Source organism: Drosophila serrata, unplaced genomic scaffold (assembly GCF_035046125.1).
Source record: "Drosophila serrata isolate PLE 108 unplaced genomic scaffold, ASM3504612v1 contig_272, whole genome shotgun sequence".
NCBI lineage: Eukaryota > Metazoa > Arthropoda > Insecta > Diptera > Drosophilidae > Drosophila > Drosophila serrata.
The window spans coordinates 7551146-7566303 of NW_028257170.1; the positions used below are offsets into that span (position 1 = coordinate 7551146).

A 15158-nucleotide genomic window follows, 5' to 3' on the forward strand; every position below is an offset into this window, starting at 1 on the left:
TTTTACGACAAGAATTTGCAGTGTGTTTTATTTTATTTACCGATAAAATGTCGCATTGCCTTACCAATTTCTCGAATGCGTTGTATGGTTTTAAGTTTATACAAACACACACACACACACCCACGGACACTCCCTTATGCCCACATCAACCCACACCATTGACAAACCGAAATCAAACACCTTCAGTGTAACCACGTGGCGTATACGCAATGTCAGCTAAGCCAATTTTCAGCGTAACGAGTGCCGCAATTATGCGGCCTTATTCCATGTGGAAATTAACGCGAATTGCTCGCCATGATTGGCATTGTTTTCGTCGCGTGTCGCGCGTGTCGCGCGTGTCACGCGTGTCACGAGGGGCACGCGTGCCACCGATCAATTGAAATCAAATATGCAACAATAAAGAGGGACGCAGGTCACATCATCGTATCGATTGGCTGTCACTTGAGAAGAGGCCGTGTCAGCCCGGAGTGGTAATAATTTAGCAACTAATTAAGCGACGGAAATGAGGAGCAATAATACAGATATACAGAGATACAGAGACAGACACAGATACAGATACAGCTACAGGACACAGAGAAAACAGACACAGACAAAGACAGATATAGACAGAGATTTTTCCCCCGCACCACACTCACAACTCGCACATAGAGATGCGATCCAAAATGGCGCACACACGCACACAGAGACACACAGATAGCTTTTCCAATTAAATTTATAACTTATTTATGATGGCAAGTAATCTTCTTTGGGCATTAGGAGATGTAATAAAAATGATTGAAATATAATTGAGAATTGACATAAAAGCCAAACAAACACACACAATCAGCCAACGACGCACACACACGACACCAGCTAGCTTATAAAATCCTGTCGGCTGCCTTGGCAGGCACTTACAATCAACGATTACCTTTACACCTGCCATTGTGAAAATAAGCCATAAGCGGAAATTACATAAAAAGGATATTGTTATATCGATGAGCAGCCATCGAGGAGCAGGCGTCACAGTCGCAGCTGTAGTCGAGGAGCAGCAGCCAAATAGCAGAAAAATAAAGTATGGCAAGAGGTGCCATAAAATAAATAACATGAGAAACCAAATAAACATTTTGGCAACGGGGCAGAGTCGATATATATATCCAGGAGCGGGGAATCTCTAGAATCCCGAAACCAGGACGAATCCGAAACTTGCCAAGCGCCAAGCCAAGCGTCATGCCGCCATGTGTGCTCGGTTGTGTGTACTTTGTGGGGCGGATGTTTGGCATAAAATAGACTTATCCTAATGAAAAAAGTCTCGCAGGCACGTTAAGTAAGATATGTGATACCAGGACGCGATGGGCGATGGGGAAGCTGGGATACAGGATACACCCATACAGGGGATTCTCCGTGAAGGAGCCGCCCCTGCCTAGCCCAGCTCAGCCCGGGGCCGAGTCGCAAAGGATCTTTAAGGCGTCGAAACGTTAAAAGTTAGGCCTGGCAATAGTAAAAGCTAAGCGGCTTATGGGTCCCGGCCAATGGCAATAGCAACAAGGACATAGCATCGCATTGCGAACAAGGTAGCGAATGAGACTGAAGCCCCTTAAAGATTGCCGGCGGGGATTTCTCATTCGCCTAGTTTGCGATACGATAAGAATTTAAATTGAAATAGTTTTTGCTCCAGACACACACACACACACATCGGTAGATGACGACACGAAATTCGTGTGTTCCGACTAATTTTGTAATTTATGCAGGACCCTCTACCAATTTACATAGGCAAATGAATGCCAGCGGAACGTGCAGAACCCTCCGGGGGCTTTTAGTTGTATTAACTTATGTTGATAGCTCCACGGCGGCTACGACGACTTCAAAAAACACAGGTAAGCATCGCTCGAATATTTTCGGATCCGAGCATAAAGAATTCAACTCCACGCTCCACGGCTGCATTCCTTATTTGGGTCAATTGGCAAGCATCGCATCGCATTGGAACTTTATAACCCCGGCTCTGCCCATTTTGCGCCTCAAAAGAACACTTGAAACCTCAAGGACTAAGGAGGACCCGGCCCGGCCCGGCCTGGCGACTCGCGAAGCACTCGCTTCATTTTGTCAGTCCTTTGTCTTAGCCTGCGGTGAAATGTTTGCGCTGGGCATTGTCATCCGCAGGACGGCCAAAAGCCAAAGGAGTCAAGTGTTCATTATGCTCGAGGATGCCGCTCTCCGCCACTGGCCACTTGAGCAGTGTGAAAAAGTGGAAGCCATAGGATTCTGTGCACTCTAAATAATAACTAGAGGGTAAAGCGTTTTAAATTGGTAAATAATAATATTTAATTGACATATTTTAAAGAATTAATTTGCAAACATTGTTTGATTTTTTAGGTTAGTAAACTGTATTTTATTCTCAGAAGTAAGCCAGTAATTTTTCCATTTTATTGAATTCTATTTAAGGTAAAAGAATCACGAGCTTTCTTTCAAATATAAGAAGAATTTTCTTGATATATTTTTGTTTATTTTGTCCAAGTTCACAAAGGCATTACTTAGAATTTTTTGCCGAGTGTCCTGGAGGCTGACAGCCTTTTGCCAGATAAAAGTGGTAAATAGAAATGCTGCAGATGCCTCCGCAGATGGCACAGCTGCTGTTGCAGCCACACTGCATTCCTGGGTTATTGTTGTGGCCCTCGACGACTGGCTGGAGTGGCCGGGAGGAAGTTGCGACGTCTGCAGATTGTCTGTTTGATTATTTGAGTAGAATTTAATTAGCAATCGGGGGCGGTTGCGAATTTAATGCATAAATCAAATGACAGTGGGCGCGGTTACATTTCGGGAGAGGGAGGGCTGCTGGGCCAAGTTAAAAGGAAGTGCCGGCGGCTTTACGGCGACCTAATTGCCAAATGACCTGCATTCGGGCCAAGATACACGGCAAGGCACAGGCGGCAAGTGGCTGCCAGGATTCGGGAAACAGGCGGAAGAGATGGCTGAAAGGCGGAAAAAAAATAAACAAGAGGCAACTTTGTCGTTATTACCTTTTATTAACTGAGTGACTCCGGGCTTGATGGGCTCCCAAAAGACGAAGGCGAATCTCCGAAAGATGTGCCCTCACTCCCAGTGGGTCGCTGGGGTCACTTAAAAAATTATGCCCCTTCGCGGGCCATACCCAGCATTGTCTTTTGAGCCCTCAGCTGACAGGGTATTGCCGTCTTCGTAGCCCAGTGTTTTCCGGTTTCCACCTTTTCATTTCTTGTTTCAGTGCCTCTGGCTCGCGGCATGTTTTTCATTTTCCTTTTCAATTACCCCGCCGCGACGTTCACTCGGCGCATTTCTCATATATTTTTTTCAGTCTGGCCGGGATTGTTTGCCTAAAAGCGGGAAGGGGAACGAAGGCCGGATGGGTCTCTGCTGGATCCTGGTGGCTGCTCCTTGCACGGCTGCATGCATTTAAGTCTAATTGCGGGGCTGCATTGTGTGCGATATGATAGTTTGGTTCGTTTTGGACTTTAGCTTCAGCTCCAACTCGCAGGGCTTAGGCTAAGCGCCTCAGTTTAAGCCCCTTTCATCTGCCAGCTGGGGTTTTTTTCTTTTTCTTTTAAAGCGCTGATCCTGGACCAGGATCCGAGAGCACGGAAATATAATAAGGAAATCAGAAGGCAAATAGTACAGGGGAATTAACTCAAAAGTTGCACGCAAATATCGGGAGTAGGAAGTGGCCCAGTTGATGGCCAAGGCAACAAATGGCCGCCGGATGTCGCTAAAGTGCTCCACTTCCGGTTGCTCTGTTTACTGTTATTACTTGCTAGTGGCTGCCCTGCTTCGGCAAGTAAAAATAAAAATTGATGGCCCATTTCAATGACCACGCCTCTAGCTGCAGCTCGAACTATATAGAACTTAAAGTAACCTCAGAACTATGCTTTATAGCAAAAATATAGTTTTTGCCGGTAAATATTCTTTAAACGAACTATTAACATAGTGCAGAGATTTACAATCTAATTTATAGGTAATTCCAAAGCAGTAGGCTTATGAAAGAGTTACATTACATATTTCTCATCCTCTAAGCTCTGAAATAACTTAAACAAGCCAAAAAAAAAGCAACAGTTACTCTGAAATTAAAGATTTATTATAGGAAACTGTCTGTACATATGCATGTACATATATCTCAATCTGTGGCACTCTTTTCTCGGTTATCTAATAAACCAAATTTCCGTTAGCTCATTAAAATGGCAGTCCTGCCAAAAGTGCTGCCTCCGCCTTGTGGCTGCTGTAATGCGTGAACATTTCGTATTGCGGATGCAATAAAGTGCAGGATTTATGTGCCAGCCGCCTGGCAATTGAATTTAATTTTCCAATGCAGCCGCAGTCGCGTTCCTCGGGGGCCCTCAAGGACCAAGGACGACTGTCTGCAGTAATAACTGTAATTTTTGGCAAATGTGCACGTCCCACCTCCTCCTCACCCAACTCCTTCATGCTTGTGGCTTTTCTCCTGCTCGTCATATGCAACATGGACACGGACTCCCCTTTATATTATGGACCCCGGGACTGTAGTTGATATTTATGTCTTAATATATGCACACACGGTCGGCCCCAAAAATCTAAGTAATATTTCTTAACATCTCAAAGGTCCTGGGCATCCGTACGAGTACGAGTATATCCTGCTTTTGTCATCTCGTTGCTCGTGCAGAATGCGTAATGAATTATTTAGGCCTGGCCCATGACAATTTATCGTTGCATGCATTGGCATTAGTTAAATGTAATTATGTGCCTTCCGAATCGAAATTAGTTTCTGGCCGATGACTCAATGACCTCGAACCAGGCTTTAAGTTATTCCTATAGTAATTTGCTTTTGTGCCAAAAATACGCTTTAAAACGCTTTGGTTTAAGCTGTAGGTCCAACCTAAGCTCCAAATAAAATGAATAAAAAATCACAAAGCTCCCAGCAGAAATAGCTACATCGCAAAAAAATGCTTAATTAAATATGCAAACTAAGTGACAATGTTTCTAGTTATTAAAATCGAAATTGTTGCGCGCAAATTAATTTACAATTTCACTCGGGGGATTTGCCAACAGCCCCACAAAAGACGAACACAAAAAAATGCCAACGAAAAGCTGACAAAAAAAGAATAATTAAATAAATAAATATAGACAGCCGGCAATCAGCTTATGTCGCGCAACATTTTAATTTTAATATGCTATGTGGCCTTCAATTATTCATATCAACGAAAAAATTTAACAAACTATTCAATGTTTATCATCTAAAATCCTGGCCAATTCTTTAAATTTTGAACGTGGCCGAAAGAGAGAACGGAAAATAGCGGAAGCCTCTGATTTTTGGCAAGCAAATTCCATTGAATTTGCTTTCGAAATTTATGGTTTAGAAAAATGTTGCCAAAAACTAGACCGGAATGGTGGGTGGTGGTGGTCGGCGGGCGGCGGTTGGCAGTTGGCGGTCTTCGGCCAGCGGCAAGATTGGGGGGCCCAGCAGAGATAATAGCTTTTGATTACAGTTTATGGATGTCGCCTTTAGCTTTTCGGTCTCCATGTGTCTGTGTGTGTGTGTGTGTGTGCCGGCCAAAAACTTCAGTTGCGCCGGAAAATGTGGGCTGGCTTTTTGGGGGTGCTGTGGCGACACAATGGCGACACTGGGGCAGGACCACAGCCAGGACCTGGACTAGGAGCCTATATACTACATACACTGGCTTAGTGGCTCCGAAAATGTATGGCAGGCGTTTGCAATTATTGAAATTGTTCCATGGCACAAAATCCAATTGACTTTTATGCAAATGAAATTACGCGATTGCTCTCGTTTCGTATCTTGCTCCCGTTCCCCTTCGAGTCGCAGTCGCAGTTCGAGTAAAAAGCAAAACATTGATTTTTATTTACCGCTCTGAATTAAGTGCAGCGAGCAACAAAGGCCAGAGTGGGGAAATGGGGAAAACACGGCGAGCCACATTTTCATAACGTAAGTGAATAGAAAATTGAATCAAATCTAATAATAAATGCTTTTATGCAGCCCTTAAGCACTCTGAAAAGATGACGACAATGCAGACGTTCCTGGCGAGGATGATGATGATGATGATGCCGATGATGGCGAATGGGGAATGGGAGGGTAGTCTTATAGTCTTGTAGCCTTGTTGTTGATGGGATCGGGGGCTGCAAATGGGGTATCCTCTCCTGGCCAGATTGGTGTCGCTCCGTTGGCCAAAGCTGCAATGTCGTCGCCGCTGGCAACATGCATGCGAGGAGAGTGTGTGTGTTGTGCCCCACCTAACGTTAAGATTGTTACTGGTATTATTCTTGATGTTGCAGGATGCGGCTGAGTACAGGCAAATAAATTTATAGGGTATAAAATGGTATATTCAAGAGTTTGTAGTATAATATAGTATAGTATGTAACATGTAAAGTATATATTTATTGTTCTCTAATTATTTGTCCGTTTGTAAAAATACTGACGTCCCTAATATATATTCCCGTAAATATACTGTATTTCCCTTGACAGCTCCTTAAGCATATGGCTCGCTGTAACTCACTGCCTGTCCTTTTTGTCCGTCTCTCAATTTGATTTGCCTGTCCTTAAACAATTTAAATGAGTTTGCATTTTGTCTTTGTTGTCTGCCTGTTAGCCAAGTTGTCTATCCGTCTGTCTGGCAGCTTTTAACTACTTTGACTTGCAATTCATTTAGCTTTGCATGGCAAATGAAACGCACCTGGTGCACCTGTCCCACCTCAGATGAGTTCCTCATTCTGCTGCTGCTCCATTTCCCAGTTAGCCCAGTTTTCCCTTAGGCGGCAACGTGTTGCCAGTTGCCAGTCAATTTCAATAATTCAGACCATAAACGGAGGGGGAAAAGCAGTTACCGAAATGAAACAAAGCCATAAAATGAGCTGGCAAACTTATGGCTGTGAATTTTGCCTCGGTCTGCTTATGATTTTATTTCGCTTGGCCAAATTGCAAGGACCAGGTGCGTGAGGTTGCCAAAATTTTTGAAGAGTGCTAGAAATGGCATATGTACATAGAGAAAAAAGGTTTCAAATGTTATGGGAATCGTAAAAAATGTCGGCGTAAATAAACGTATATTAAAGTACTATATATTATAGGAAATATTTATGTTATCAAAAATGCCATATAATTAGATGTATTATAAATTTACCTAATTTTCCCACTTTTTAATACTACAAATACTGTAACAAACTATTATTTATGAATATTATTTTACTATAAGCTTTCATTTCATTATGCAATTTACAGCTTTCAGTGTCGAAAACCAATTTTCTTTTGGCTTTGTACATAAAAAACTTATAGAATTCTTCTTATATTTAAGTTGTGTTCCATTTCAAAGGAGCCCTAAAAACACGAAATGAGTTCTAAATCCATTTGAAGATAATGAACTTTTGATGACACCGGAATAGAAAATATATTCAACTTTATGACAAACCCAAGAGCTATCCTCCTGTAGCTGCCCCTTATCCGTACTCATAACTCAATAAAACATCTTGTATTATTCGCGCTTTTATTTCGCCGCACTTTATCGATATAGAGTCGCGGGTAAATACAAACTTTTACACCACATAAATTGCCTGGCATTTATATTATTTGCTTAGCATCGTTTATCAGGCAATGTCCAAGCACTCGCGATCCAATTGGCTGGGCCATAGAAAAATACGAGTCCTGGGCTGCCAGGGCGGACTCTCCTTCTTTATGGGCGGGCACTTGGCAGCGCTTATTTATTAGTTGGACTTTTGAAAATATCGCATATTTATATTGTATTTATTGTGGCTGCCCCGCTTGCAGCTTTAATATTTATTTCCGTTTCCGGTCCGCTCTGTGCTTCGCTGCCAAGTCCCTTCGAGCTGCAGCTGTGTGCTCATTACTTCACTTGCGGCGTACGTAATTCAAGTGGCTCCTCCTCGGACGCCATCCTCTTATCCTCCAGGATGCGAAAGCACAGATACGAACCCAAACACACACACACACTGACTCACAAACTCGGGGCGACAATTGGGAATGACACAGTTTTGTCGCTCAGCGTTTGCTTGGCGGGGTATTTGTGTTCTTTTCCTGTTTTAATACCCGGCAGTTGAAGGTTAGTGAGGGTATTTAAGATTTAATATTATTTTAAGTTTCTTTTATTTAAAAATATTGATCATTTTACCTAGGTGTGCTTCATCAAAAGATTTATGTTATTACTTTACTTTAGAAGTATTTGAGGAATGGAGCAGAAGGATTTCAGAGTAAGTTTCATTTTAGATATTTATATAGATGTATTTGTAGAAATATAAAGATAAAATATGATTCTAATTAATATAAGGAGATTACATTACAATTTTATATTTAAAAACCATAAACGTTAAATGCCGGGTATTTTAAGGTCTTTTCCCCCTATAGATGCCTCATCACTGTTTTTATTTGTATTTGCATTATTTTCTCACTGGCCCTGGTCTGGTTTCAAAAAGATTTATGTGCAAGTTGCTACTTCAAATGTAATTTACAACAGACTCTCGCCAAATTTATGCGGGCCGTGGCCGCACAGGATCTGTGAGTCTCGAATCTGCGGCTCAGCCGAAAGCGTAGACTTTGTTTGAGCGCTTTTTAAGAGCTGCTCCGCCATGCAGGACTTGGTCGAAATAAAGTTGTGGCACATGAATTCGCCATTAATAAGATAATATCTGGCTGAATACCCACCGTCGTGTTTCGCGGAGTTTCGTGAGACTTGATGCAATTACGGGGAGAAACTGATTACCCGGACATGTCAGCGCCGTAGACACAGTCGGAGGATATTGTCTAGTTTTCTGTCAAATGTCATGAACCGGGGGATCGAGTTGAGTTTCCCCTACTCTTCACCTCTCGAGGAAACTGACATTTGCACTTTTTCCCAGGACCTCGCAGGATGCGAGACCTTCTGTTCTCGGCGCTCGTCTCACTTCCACGGCATTTTTTCTCAACCGAGTTCTCCTTTTCTTTTTTTGCCATTCGTTTTGACTCCATTTTTCGTTATCCTTTTTAGATATTCATATTTTGCCATTGATGATATTTTCACTACTTTCGTATGCATTACACGTACGGCGCCCGCACAGCCGCCCATATATATACGGATGTATGTATGAATCCTGCCAGGGGTTCGAGGATGGTTTTTGAGGATGCCAGGTCCTGGGGCTGTCTTTGGGCCGTATTAACTCTACCCGGCCGAACGGAGGCATGGATGTGTGCGTGAAATTTGCATATTTTTTGACTTAACACATCCTTCAAAAATTGCGAAACGCGTTTGCGATAGCTTTGGCATTTCCTTGACGTCTTTCCGCTTTTCCCCACAGTTTTTCCACATTTTTTCCCTATCCGTTTACTTTCTTTTTTTATGCAGAAGAGCTCTATCTATTTGGCCTTTGGAAAAGTTGAGCCCATTAAAGGCAAACGCTTTAAATGCCGAATTGTGTCCAATGTGCTGGCTGGCTTTTATGGGACTCCCGTGTCCTGGCCAAATTGAATTGGCCGCATTAAGCGCTCGCGCCCCATCGGGCCAATGAGGATGCCAGTGCTGGCAATTTATACGTTTTTCGGACAGATTGTTCAGTTATTAAATGGTATTAAAGTGGTGGGGAAAATAATGTCTTTCTTTGGGGAAAGGTATTCGATTCGGTGAAAAATCAGGATAATGAAAAATTGTGTCTTTCTGCACAGATTTCAGCAGATGAAAACTGCAAGGATTCCATGAAACAAAAACTATACAGATTTCAGCATTGAAATACTGTATTTTATACTTAATATTGAGAGTATCTTTCTGTATTTATTTTTATTTTTTGTATAATGGAATTTATTTAAATAAGCTTCCTCCGACCTGCTCTGAAGTATTCTGCCATTTTTTTGGGGGGAAAATTGATTCGCAGTGGCTTTAATGGCCGGGAATGTATTTAAATTTCATGCGGCGCTGGCGAAGGATACCAAGAGATGGGGTTGCAGGCCCCGGCTCTCAAGACAAGTGGCGCTAATCCTTGACTTTGCTGCTAATGCACGTCGTATGTCAAACACCAAAAACGTTTACACCCCCGCTGACTGCCGCCCCTGGTTGGCCCAAGGAGCCCCCTTTTGGCCGCCCGCACAAGTAACGCAATTTATATGCCTTCTTCACTGGCTTGTTTGTCTTGGCAGCGCCGGCGTCGTCTTTCCCCTCGTCCTTCGTCCTTCGTCCTTCGTCTTTCGCTGTGTGCCATGCATTTTTCTGCACTTTTGACTTCTGAGCGTGCACTTGGCCAGGCTCGGAGCCTCGGTTTCAGCCGGATTGAGCTCCTCCGCGGCAGCCACCATTTTCTGCGCGTTGTTTGTCTTAAGGGATATATATTCCCCTCGGTGTGTGCCAGCGTGTGTATTTGCCAGCGCACTCTGCCGCAGGCATTTTGATAAGAAAAACAAACACACACTGGAGCTCACTCACTCACTCTCCTCAGTCAGCCTGGGCTCAAGTGTCATTTATGCGTTTTAATGCCGGAATTTAATTTTCAAATTAAGTAAATAAGTTTGCGTAAAAAGTTTGTGTGGATCCGGCGCAGCAAGTATCGCCATCTTGAGTCGCTCACAAAAGCCGCCGCTGGCTGTTCACTTCGCGAGTTGCAGTCGCAGTTGCACTTGCTCGGAAGAAGCTGTAATAAACTCTTGGCATTGACAAAAAATTATATGGTAAGCCGTAAGAAGCTTGTGCTTAATGGCATTCGGGCCACTTGGAGCGTAAATGAAGCGCTTTAAGTGCATGGGGGGATAAGTAATTTGCATGTACTGGATTTACATGTGAATATACTAAAAGAAAGTACATTTACAATCAAAGAGAAGGGGATTGCAAAAAAAATGTATATAAATATATTTTAAAAATGATGAAGGTATTTTGAGAGGTTTATTTATCCAACTCGACTAAATCTATCTTACTTTTTTGATTATAATTATATTTTCACTATATGAAATCAGTACGAGAATCAAACCGGAAATAATCACATTCTTTTTTGTTCAACTGTAGCAATTTCTCTTCAATCTGTTCCCTGGAAACCCTTTCACTTGACTTTCGTTTGAGCCATTGCAATAAACTGGGCTCTCAGCTGCTCATCTAACTGCACATAATGGCCGATTCGAGGGCGACGCGATACGATTCACGATTCTGGGACTCTGAACTTTGCTTTGAAGTATAGTAATTTTCGTTACGATTATAGATTGCTTTTGGCCTCGGCACAAATGGCTCTTGGCATTTCCGGGCAATTTTCCTTGGCTATTGTATCAATTTGCAATTATATTTCAATCAATTTTATTGTCATATAATCTGGGGAGCAAAATAGATTGCTTTTTGTCGAGAACTTATGGGAAGGAATCAAAGTTTGGGTTGTGGGTTGTCATTGATATGTGTAAGATTTTTTGTTTAGAAGCAACGTAAAAATTTACTGATGTTGTAAGCTAGCTTTCCATATTTTATAAAATCAATAATTAATGCCAGGTGTGTAAGCTTTATACTATGACTTCCCAAGGCAGATAATTTCCTCTTCTTTTTAACAAGTCCTATAGATATATCTATGTCGATTCCTTGTTCCCAGGTGTATATTTTAAATTCGTATTGAGGAGCCTTAGTTACGCTCATGGACCTTGGCTCGTTGTCACCTTTGGCCTTTGGTCCTGGGCAATTGTCACCTCGGCTTGTTAGGCCCAAGCGTCGCATTGTGGTAAATGGCGTCGCTTGTTAGCCAAGTTAACGAGACTTGCAAGTCACACAAATCCCTGTCCGGAGGCCCATTACCTACACGCTGCCATGTGTGCACTCAGCCGGGAAAACAAAGGGGTGCCAGGGGTGTTGTTGCGGGATGTGTAAGGATGACCCAATGCAATCGGGTAATTGGCCCAAACTGGCCACGCAACAATTTCATAAACAACATCAGAGAGCAGCACCAGCTGGAGGTCCAAAATATTCAGGCCAGGCCAGTTTTGCTGCTAGCCAAATTCCGCGATTTTGGGGCTCGATTTTATTTTCAGCACAACACAGGGAAATATGTTGTTTACTTTATCTAATATAGATTAAGCTGTAAAATCAAACTCTCAGTTGAATAAAAATATTTTAAAATAGGTTAAATAAATATTATATTATATTTGTGAGCTTAAATCATCAAGTCTAAAAATGAAATAAATGTTAATATTTCTCAAGTTATAACTACTTTCAGTTTAATTTAATTTTGTAAAGAAATAACAATCTAAAAGTCAAAATGCTGATATATTTGTTTCTGTAATTGAATAAGTAAAATATATAAAATCTATTATTTCTTTATAAATTTGTGTGCCATTGCAGTGGACTCTAGTGCCCAGCATCGATTGCATTTTGTCTGCGTGCGGCGAAACATTTATCATCAATTAATGGCATTAGTAAATGTTTGGCAAAGAATTCGGGCTACCAAAATATTTTTGTTATATATGCAGCGCCATAAATAATACCAAATACCGTTCTTTGTGCACGCACACCCATCGAATGTGTATATGTATGTGGGACCGAGTCGCATATTGAATGCAATGAATTTATGGCACATTTTAAATTCAATTGAATTCATGCGTTGCTTTGTTGTGGAACATATAGTAGCAGCCCAGCGCAGCAATCTGCCCCACCGTAATATCTGGTTGTATATTTCGTTTTTTAAGCCACACAGCGTCAGCAAATATTGCTATTAATTCTTAATAATAATAATAGCAATGGCCGATGACGACTGCCTGGCATGGCCAGTGCCATCGCACTAAGGCTGCATTTTATTTATGGCCTGCACTTTCGCACTTTTATTGTTTTTAAATTTATTTGCATTTTTTATGATTAAAATATTTTTCATTTGCGGCTTAAGAGCAAATTTATACTCGGCCTCCGTCCGCCTGTTGCCAATACCTTAAATAAGTTTTATAAATTATCCAGGGTGGCCGTTTTAAATAGTTGTGCTTTATTTAATTACACGCAAACGCCGCGGGCATTATGCGGACGCAACAACATGTGGCCAGCTCTTTTAATTAATCCGCCATCAAGGGGGCCGGAAAGGCAGTGCCCATTTGGGCCAGGTCGACTGGCGAGGCCAACAAAAACTGTGCTTCGGTAATTACACTAAATTCGCGACACAAATAAGAATGTGGGGTATAGGGTCCAACTGCTTAATTAATTTGTTTTTAAAATATTTCTTAGGTTTACAGATTGGTAAATAAATAGAAATAGTGTACTCTTCATCTATATAAATAAATATAGAATTCATTCACATTATTTAAATACATTAGTAAAGCATTTGGTATGTGGTTAATAAATGGAAAATAAACTGTCAGTTCTTTTTTTTAAATCCATAATAATATTTTTAGTTTAAGAATCTGTTTATTATTTATTATTTCGAGTATCAATACTAGATTAAATTTATTAAAATAATATATAAAGCCTACTATGGTAATTCTCAAAATACCCAACACAAAACCCCTTCTGAAATGTCAATCTCAGTACACCACGGACTACAAGTCAAACCGATATAAATCAGTGCTCTAGCAGCACATTACTCCATTATAAGTTACATCCATAAAAAGTCGTATATTTTCTTCCCAAACATGAAGGATAAAGGCGAGTTTCGGCGCTATCTCCACTGGGGACCAATCGTCATTTTGAGCCTCACCGTGTTCGTCACCTGCACCACGGTCCACATGAACTGGATGTGGTGGCCGCTGGACCAAAGCTGGGGATCTTGGGTGAACTACGTCCTGATCTGGGTGCACATGTTCGCCATGATCTACAACTTTGTGCGGACCCTAATGGTGGGTCCTGGCTACGTCCCCAAGAAGTGGCAGCCGAAGAAGAGGCAGGACACCAAGTTCCTGCAGTACTGCAAGCGCTGCGAAGGATACAAGCCACCGCGGTCGCACCACTGCCGCCGCTGCGATCGCTGTGTGATCAAGATGGACCACCACTGTCCCTGGGTCAACAACTGTGTGGGCTGGTCCAACCAGGCCAGCTTCTTCTACTTCCTCCTGTTCTTCCTGTCTGCCAGCGTGCAGGGAGGCATCATAACTACCGCCGCTATGTTTCGGGGCATTTCCAAGCGCTACCTCATTATCAACAATATGCATCACCTGGCCACCGTAGACTTGACCATGCTTAGCTGCGTGGCCTGTACCATATCCCTGGGCATTTACATTGGCATGGGATTCGCCAGTATCAAGCTGCTGCATATGCAACTGAAGCTGATCTTCACAAACAAAACGGAGATCGAGCGATGGATCATAGAGAAGGCCAACTATCGCCGTGATATGTTTTGTAAGAAAAAGCAGAAGCCCTTTGTGTACCCGTACGATCTTGGCTGGCAGCTGAACTACCGGGAGGTGTTTGTGCCGTCTGGTGATGGCTTCTGCTGGCCAGTTCTGCCCGGTTGCAACCAGTACACTCTGACCATGGAGCAGTTGGAGCAGAAGAAGGAGAAGCGGGCGCGAACCCATCCGTTCAGATGCACTCGTCCTGTCACCGGTTACTGCCTCCCGTTCATATCCCAGGGCATATGGGTATGCCTGACTATACCCTGTAACGATGATCCTCGCATTGCTCTGGAGCCCGGAGATCTCATCCGGGTGACTCGCGCTCATAAGCTTTGGTTGTACGGGGAGAGAGTGATTTCGGAGGAGGGAATGGTCGAGGGAAAACAACGTCCTGGTCCCATTAGAGGCTGGTTTCCCCGTGCCTGTGCGCAGATGATCATGGATGACGACTCGGATGCCGAACTGGCTATTCCGAAAACCTTCGTTGTTAAAAATAAGACCGATGGAAATCTAAAAAATGAGAGAGAGGCATGTGGAGATGTCCAACAAGTAGATGAAGACAAGAATGAAGCAATCAATCCATCGTTTAAGCGGACTCTAGAACTCATCGAAAATGACAATTGTCCAAATCTGGATGATGAGAATCCTCCGTGGGACGGAAAGGAAGCTGAATATGATTTCGGTGAATGCAAGGACGAATCTTCCCGCCTTGGGGAGGACCCCTGGCAAGATGGAACACGAAAACGAGCTCTTTAAAGGGCATTCCGTTCGGCGACCTGGACCACAGAAAAATCACCCATTTCCAGTCGCCGCAATGAAATTGCTTTGGTCAGCCGCGGCATTAATCTCTTAGTGCGTAATGCTTAATACTTTTCAATAATGCATTAATAAATAAATACTTTCGTCGCGGCAGCAAGCCAAA

At 42.6% G+C, this 15158-nt stretch overlaps 1 protein-coding gene across 2 annotated transcripts; it reads left to right on the forward strand.

Annotated features, from left to right (window-relative positions):
• The first annotated feature begins 8087 nt into the window (after positions 1 to 8087).
• Positions 8088 to 15152, forward strand: LOC110190603 (palmitoyltransferase ZDHHC6). Of its 2 annotated transcripts, none has more exons than XM_020961196.2 (2): positions 8088 to 8190; positions 13544 to 15152. In XM_020961196.2, exons 1-2 carry the CDS (start codon positions 8170 to 8172, stop codon positions 14990 to 14992), a joined length of 1470 nt encoding a protein of 489 aa, XP_020816855.2. In that variant the 5' UTR covers positions 8088 to 8169; the 3' UTR covers positions 14993 to 15152. The 2 variants fall into 2 exon arrangements, with proteins under 2 accessions (XP_020816855.2, XP_086689461.1); XM_086833335.1 differs by lacking the exon at positions 8088 to 8190 and adding an exon at positions 10393 to 10627.
• Positions 15153 to 15158: the final 6 nt, after the last annotated feature.